General features: G+C 42.7%; 1 protein-coding gene across 1 annotated transcript in view; it reads right to left on the reverse strand.

The window, feature by feature from the left end:
- Positions 1-8082, reverse strand: part of TIPARP (TCDD inducible poly(ADP-ribose) polymerase) — a 29445-nt gene extending 21363 nt beyond the window's left edge. The window contains exons 1-2 of the mRNA XM_005675405.3: positions 7847-8082; positions 4046-4998 (exon numbers count right to left, since the gene is read on the reverse strand). Coding sequence (XP_005675462.1) covers positions 4046-4959 — 914 coding nt within the window. The 5' untranslated portion in view covers positions 4960-4998; positions 7847-8082. The remainder of the gene's footprint in view (positions 1-4045; positions 4999-7846) is intronic.

The following is an 8352-nucleotide window of genomic DNA, read 5'->3' on the forward strand; positions in this document are numbered from 1 at the left end:
ATATTCAAGAAATACCAAAAAGTCACAAGGCATAGTAAGTTTCAGCTGTTCTCCTCTCTCTGTGTTATCAATAACACATAATGAGTTAGTTCATACATCATCACAGCTGTGCAGGCCAGAGCTAACTTGGCTAATTTAACTATTCCAGTAGAGTTCAGTCAGGAGCTTGGTCTACTTTAGATAATCCACTCTGCAAGTCATATAGAAAAGAACCGCATGTGCTCTTCATTATCACTAATAAGCAATTCTTCTTTCACACAGTTCCTGTGACGTCTTCTAATGGTACTGTCCCTTGGACAGTTTTTTAAAAAACAGAAACAAACTTCTAAGAGCACTGGCAATCAAAATCACTCAAAACTAATGAACTACAGCTATGACAACACTCTAGTCTTAAGCCCCCAAACTTCTTTTATCAATGTTTTAATTCTAAAGAGGAGAAAAGAACACTATCTTCTGACAAAAATTAACCATGGAGTCAGTGTCTGCAACTTTCTTCTTCATCCTTCCCTTTTTCAGGAAATTCAGAGTTACAAATAATCACTGGTCATATTTTCAACTATAGGTTACCTCCAAAATAAGGTCAGCACAGTGCCTCTTCCTTATGGGTGATAATAACTAGGAGACTATTCTGGCACACTTTAAAATGAATGTAATGTGAAAACTAATGGCGATCTCAGTTGCTAAAGGGAGATTTGCACATCCTCCACAACGGTATTCTGCACAGTTCGTAAGACCCTTTTAAAACCGCTTAGTCCTGCCATTTAGTTATCATTTTCTACTAAGGATGAATGCCTAAACTGGTCAAAGACTATGTTTTCTTAATGGAAAACACAACATGTTTTCGATGTTGTTTTCTTAACTGTGTATTTGGATTTGGAAATTCTCCAAAGCTCATCCTGTGTGCAAAAGAAGCCTAGGCAACTAAATATGGGGAGTTCATACATACAACTAGTTTTCAGTTGATGTTGCAGATGTACAAAAGCAGTGAGAAAGCGAAGTGGAATAATATAATTTGCAGTGAAGGCAAAATTGGAAAAGAACAGTTAAAATAATTTCATTATAATGAACCAAATAAGCACTTTTATTATTGCAATCCCATTTTCATACGTGTTTTTAGTAGCTAAGCATCCTAACTAATAGTTGGAAGATACCTGTGAACTTATCTAGCTCAACTTTCCTTCCATTCACTCTTAAGAATAAAATGAACACTGCACATCTCATTGGAGTTAAGTCAGATGTTAAATCCATTTGCAAAAACCAAAGAATTTCATCTACACAGTTTGAAACTATGAACTCTTATCTTTGCTAGAGACGCAGAACTATGAACTTTCCCCAAGTTCCACACAATGAACTATTATGGGTATAGTATGTAAGAATGATTTACCAAGTCATATAAACTGCTGAAAACAAGTGGGATAAACAACTGCCATTCATTATTCCTGAATCCAGAGACTGCCAGGTTCGACTTGGGCATATACACAGCTGAACACACACTTCCTGGTTATGTGCAATCTGCACAGATAGACCAGCTTTACAGGCCTGACCACAGAGATTAATAGCTTTAGCCAAATAATGTGGTAACCATGTGAACCTGGGCTGCTCCAGCTTGTTTGTGAATCTCTCAGCAAGGCTCAACATGCCGTTATCTGCATCTTGTTGCCAGGAAACACAACATCGCTTTGGAATACAAGGAAAACCAGGTTGCAGTGACCACAGGTCAACTTCCCAAAAACCCATTTTTGACACTTAGCTATCTACAATCTTACAACATTTCTTACTGTAGTCCACGGCGAACTTCACTTTACTAATAATTAACAATATTTTTGGCTATTTTTATCAGGGCAGGACCACTTAACCACCAGTTAACAATACAGTGCCAGCAATAGTAACTATAATGATAATTCTCTCAAACTTTTCCTCTTAAGTGTCAAATAAACACTTACTTCCTTTAAACTGGGTTGGAAATCAAGCACTCACTGTAACCACTTTATAACTGATCCAACAATGAATGCATATGGGCTTTCCTCTATGTCTATTTTTCAGTAAAGAAAGTCTACCAAAGGATAAAATACTCAATACGCTGCTGTCCTAAGAATTCCTGGATTTTCTGGGATCAAAATACCTGTCTTGTCTTGCTCATGGTAAGAGAACATAATGTGTTGGACAATAATCCTGCTAGTTTCTTCCCAACCAATTCAAACAGACAGAAACTTAATGTACCAAGATGCTCAAGTACTCAGCAGACTGGAAATCTGCTTCATAAGAGTGAAGTGGGAGGCCACTGTTATGTACAGTTTTGCAATCTGGAGATGGAAGGATTAGAGAGGCTTTGAGAGTATATAAAATTAATTACCCTTGACATACCAATTAGAATTGCTAGCTCATAGGCAACAGAGATTTTGGACAATACCTTATTAAAAAGAATTTTAAGGCAAAATGGAAAACATTTTTCTCTCTTTCAATGCTGGCTTAAAAAAATAAGTCAAAAGTAGTTACAGGATCTAAGAATTCTGCTACCCAAGCAGGACGGGATCTTGAGTGCATTATATTATCAAGAGAATACATTTATGATCAGGAAAACTGTATTCTTGATATAAGCTTTACTTTTATCCCAAGAGGTCTTCTACATAACAATGCCTCTAAACTTGGGCTTTATATTGCTTCTCATCTTGCTCCACAGGTAGCTTTTGAAACACAAGATGCAAAATTCCACTCTCATGTAATTAAATTGCTAAAAAAACAGACGGGTCTGTGTACTGAAATATTCAAAGAAAACCACTTACCTAATACTAAATGGGAGCAAGAGAAGTTAAACAAAGGCCAGGTTACTGTGATGCCAACAATGCTCTGGCACTGTTAGAACACAGAAGGTTAACATCAAAACTAATAGGATTGGACAACATGGAAATGGTTCACTACCACCATTTGCCTTCAGACTCTCCAGACACTTGGGTCATATAATTTATCAGTGAATAAAACTGACTCAAAACTGAACTTTTGAGTTAGGATAGTCAGCCTGTTGTAAGTCCCTTTATACTACAGGAGAAACAACTTAAGAATACAAAGATCAGTGCTTATTATACAACCGTTTTTGCACTAGCAACTTTATATGTAGCAACTATTATTTCTCTATTTTCAAGTTCATTAAAGAACACAGATGTGGAAATTTCAGTTCCCCTATCAGTGAATAATGCTTGGATATCCATACTAAAAGAACCAATTTATTTATTGAGTTGGCCAGAAAGGTCATTCGGGTTTTTCTATACAATCTTTTTTCCAAATGAACTTCCTGGTCAACCCAATATAGGTCTTGCACACAAAAACATGAGGATAACTGCTTTTATGTAAATGACAAAAAAATATGTCCATTAGCATAGATTTTCCTTCACTCACTGTTAAAAGACTCTTTCAGGTTTAAAAAAATACTGAGTTGTGGAACAATTTATCTGTAAGATAAATAGAATAATAAAATTAATGATAAAAAGCTTTAAGGAAACTAAAAAAGAAACTTCACATGTTTGGGCACAATTCAGAAGTTTGGGAGGGTCTCAGAGTCATTCACAGAAAAATTTTCTGAACTATTCAAAATGAAAAGAGGGTCATGAAAATCTCCAACTACCACTACTTTCTTTTAAAAATATAGCAACTTCTCAGTATGCAAAACTTTAAAATTAGATAAATTAAGCATTCATAATTTATAAGATTCACCATAGATTTTCTTTCGAAAGCAAGCTCTCCTGTGTGATTAAAACAGTATTTGATTCACAATATTCAATGTATATGCAACTTCTCAGTCACACACATATTGCGCAGAGTGACATCTGAATTGTTCAAATCATAAAACCTTCATTGTCTGGTTAGATAAATAGCCTGCATTCAACTGCCATGAAAAATCAGGATAGCACACAGCCAAAAGAACAAAAGTAGAAAAAGAGGATAAAACCTGTTAGGTTACTACTGAAAGAAACCACCCTACTAAGCCTTTAGCCTTTTTACCTTCTCTCTAGGACTTCACAAGAGCTTTAGAGTAGTTATGAATACATACCCATACTTCATTCTCATTCTATCATTTTCTGGGTTACAGTAAAATCTTTCCAAGTGTTCCTGGGAGTCATTGGATACACTCTGCCACTTTTGCGTAGTTGTCCTCTTGATCTGCCAGTGATATGGCAAGATCGTGTGGTGCTTCAAACAATCCCTGCCATAAATACAAGTGCCTTGCAAAAAGTCCATGCAAATTTCAATTCCATTCTCTTGGTGAGTGTGGTACTGTAGCTGGTTCACCAGCTCAAACACAAGGTCAAGGGAGGCCTCCTCACTTTTGTCCTGAAAGAGCTCGGTACTCAACTTGTCACTGGTGTCCAAAATGTACTGGATTGTAAAACTGTTATCTTGGAAAACCCCTGGAACATAATCCATGACTTTGTCTATGCAGTCAGGACTAGCAGGAACATCACTTGAAACTGGGTGCAAAAGGTCAGTCTGGAAGTGCCCTGCTGTAGAATCTGCCACTGTCCCACTGATGGTTTCTGGTGGAAAGCTATGATCCTGGATTGGAACCACCTGCTCCGGAGCATCAGTGGGAGGATGGGCTTCTGGCATCTGGGCCCCAACATTTGTCCCATCAGGAATCAGGACAGACATACTGTTTTCAGTAGGTGGACACGATGTATTGATTTCCAACGGTTTCTTCACCATAGGTTCATGTAAGCTGCTCTCTTCTGCACTCTGGTTTCTAGATCTAAAAACCCCATCAAGTGAGCCAGATTCTAACAAAGTGTTTAATATTGGCCTCAAAGACCTCAAGGTTCCGGTTCCCAACCTCTTCTGATCTTTCTTCTTAAAACAAGTCTTCAACGGAGTGATCTTCTCAGAGAGTCTCACTGGGCATGAAAATTCATCAGGAGAAGGAGGCTGCACTACACAGTCTGGCTCAGGTTCGGTGGTTTCCACTTCCATGATGCAGATTAGCTCCAATTGCTCCTCAGTCTAAAAATCCTACCAGGAAAGGAAAGAAGATCATTTACAAGCTGACAACAACGGAATCCTTTTCATTCATCAATATGTTTTGTTTTAGTCTCTAAGTTCCTGAAATCCTTCCTCCTAAACTATATTTCATCTTTATATGTCACTTTTTAATTTTGTTGAGAATCAAGGCTCCAAAGGAGCCAAGGCTATTCAAAAGCCCACAAACAGGTAAAGATGAAAGAGAGAGAGACAGCATCTTCCACTAGGCTCCATTTATTTGTGGACTTAACAGATAATGATTTGTAATTCTGCTGGGATATGAATTTTTACAGTTTAAGTCTAGGATGGAGTGGAGAGAGGGGTAGAAATATGTGCATCTATGACAGTGGGGAAACCACATCTCTATTGCTCTGTGGTTCTCTTCACAGCTATTTATGTATCTCCTGTCTCATGAGGTGACAAAAACTGTAAAAAAAAAAAAACTGTCAAATGCAGGAAAAACTGCAAATTAACTGTGAGTGAATTTGCGGTATGAGGCTATATGGAGGAAGCAGGCTCTCAACTGAAATATTATATGAGAGAAAACCAGGAACCTGTTGAAGCATGTCTAGATGCAGAAAGTTCCAATATATTCCCTAAGAATGTTAAGGGTCTACTTTTGCAATCCCCAAAACATTACCACTACTAGTGGAAGAATACCAGGGTTTATTTAGCAACATAAGCTATATCAGCAACAACCACTGCACACTGTTTTAGAAACCAAAAGCAACTTCCTAATACAGAAAGGGGCCTCCCTGTCTTCAGAAAAACTACATATGTGAATTAAAAAAAAAAAAAATGAAGGCACAGAAAAAAAACACAAGAAAACAAAATGCACCAAATTTCAGATTCCTAATGAACTACTCAGGGACTTAAAAAGTGCTTTCTTTGTAGAATCAGACCTATTGAAAAAAACTAGAACTTAAAAAGCAAGGAAAACTTTGTAAAATGATGAATGGTGTCTCCTCCACAATCTAGCATTCATTAACTAATTCTGAAAATATTTACTGAGCATTATGCCAGGTGGAAAAGGGGTGGTGATGAGCAATTAATCCTCTTCTCCCTTATCCAATAGACTGAAAGAAATCTTTGATGCAAGGGCTCATGACTTCACCAAGTAGGCATCCAGGGTACAGTGCCTAGCACAATGCACACAGTGGGTGCTCCATAATATTTTCTAGCTGAATTATTGAAGAAAAAGCACCAATTAAATGGCAAGTTCCGTGAGCCTTTATGGGTCAAGAAAAGCAACATAATGAAAAAAATTGAGTTCCCAGAAAAAAAGAATAAAATATTTAATTGGAGGGACTTATAAGTCTACATTTGTAAAAAGTGCACAATAAACTCAGAAAAATTAAAAACAGTATATAACAAGGCGTTAATGTACAGGGCAAGTACAAAAAAAAGGTAGAAAAAGGAGAGTTCAGTGTGAGCTGGCATTGTTAGGGAAAGCTTCACGAAGGAGGGACTTGACATAAGACATAAATCAACTGGAAAGCAGCCAAGCCAGGCGTTATTATTCATCATTTGGTGCTCTTGCCTTAAGGCACAATTGGCACAGATTGTGGTATTCCCTCTCCACACCAAACTGGCCTGTGCCTTCCCCCACGCACGCACTCACACTCACACACACACACACACACAAATAACCACTCCTATCACACCCAATCAAGGCAAAACAGGCACGAAACCCAGTTCATTTATACGAGGGCACACACACGCCACAACTTTTCTTATTTTTGTCCTCTGTCAAACTCAGAAATAAAACCGAGAAAGAGGCAGAGAACTGGAGGAGTGGCTGGAGTGAGGAAGTCACTAGAACCTAGTTCCTCAATTAGTTTGCATAACAGAAAAAAAAAAGATTGGAAGGACACTTCCTCTAGTCCCTCCGCCAGCGACCTACAGCTTCACCATTCACCTCACGATGCCCCCGGGTGATGCCCCAGTTCTCAGGCACTCTGCACCCCACCGCCGTCGGGGAAACTGCCCCGCTCCCAACTCAGGACTCCGTCTGGGCGTAGAACGCCGCTCGGATCTCGGCCGGGGGTCCGAGGGACGCCTCCTGCCGGCCGCGGCGGTTTGCGCAGCTCGGCGCCCGGGACTGCACGAACTCTGCCCGGCGCAGCCGATTCGCGGCCAGATCCCTGGTGTTCCCGAGTAGCCCACCCCCTCCTGCTCCTATACCCCCGGGCCGGCCTCCTCCCACCCACCCAGCGACCCCCCGCCCCGGCTGCCCTCCCCCTTCCAGAAGCCACTCGCGGCGCCTCAATTTCTTTCTTTCCTCGACCGACCTTCCCGAAAAGATTGTCCTGCGAGGCTCGAGGACTCGGAGGACCGACCTGAGCAGAGCGGAGGAAACGCAGAGGGCGTTTCTCGGGCTGGCGGGGAGGAAGGCGAGGACTTTAAAGTTAATCTGAAAACAGCTTGCAAACTTCTGGGCTGCAGCCGTAACGCGGGTCTGCCGGAAGGCTCCCCTCAGCAGCCGTGCTCTCCCCCGCGATGTGCGCCTCAGAACGCCAGGGGTCTGCCCGGCAGGGGCGACCGCATAGACGCGCCCCCAAGCCTCTCTTACACAGTGGAAATGGGAAGCCGCCGGCGCCCTCGACTAAACCCAGTGTCTCACTCCAATTTATACACCTGCCAGAGACCCGAAGTGACTAAAAGTGTAAATCAATGCCACCCTGATATTGACTGGATCCAAGTGAATTCGGTACAAAAAGGTAGTCTAAACACCAATCACCCCAGATCTGTGAATGCAGGCAGCAAGGCCGGCACCCCCTTCCGCGACCACCATCCCAGCGAGGGTCCCTCACCGGCGCCTCAGAACCGAGTCCTTTACCTGAAACGGGCTGTCTGAGAGAACGGACCACAGGAGCTGAGCCGGGCGACGCCGGTTCGCAGGCAGCGTTCGCGCCAGAGGGTGGGCGCGGAGGGTGGGCTCCGGCGTCTAGGGGTCATAGGCTGGAGAAGCGGCGAGCGGCACTCGGGCCATTCTGCCGCGACTGCACTCCCGAACCAGCTCGCTCGCCTGTCACCTCGAGCTCTGCTTTAAAGTGGCTTCCGGTCGCCTCCTCTCAGCAGCCCTGTCGCGGAGGCGGAGCCTGAGGAGCAGGGGGGTGGGGTGGGGTGAGGGGACTGGGAGCTCAGTGGGTGCCGGGAAGGCGGCCCGCCCCACGTGCGCGTGCGCGCTCACTCGCGAGGAGGCGCGCGAGAGGTGTGCGTGCGGGGCCGCGTGCTCCCTGGAGGAGGCGTGTCCTTTGGCCGCCTGCTGTGTCGTGGAGGGTCCGCGTCTACACGCGTCTAGGGTTGAGCAGCTGTGAGGAGGGGAGGTGCGCGCGGCGTGGG

Source organism: Capra hircus, chromosome 1, assembly GCF_001704415.2.
Source record: "Capra hircus breed San Clemente chromosome 1, ASM170441v1, whole genome shotgun sequence".
NCBI lineage: Eukaryota > Metazoa > Chordata > Mammalia > Artiodactyla > Bovidae > Capra > Capra hircus.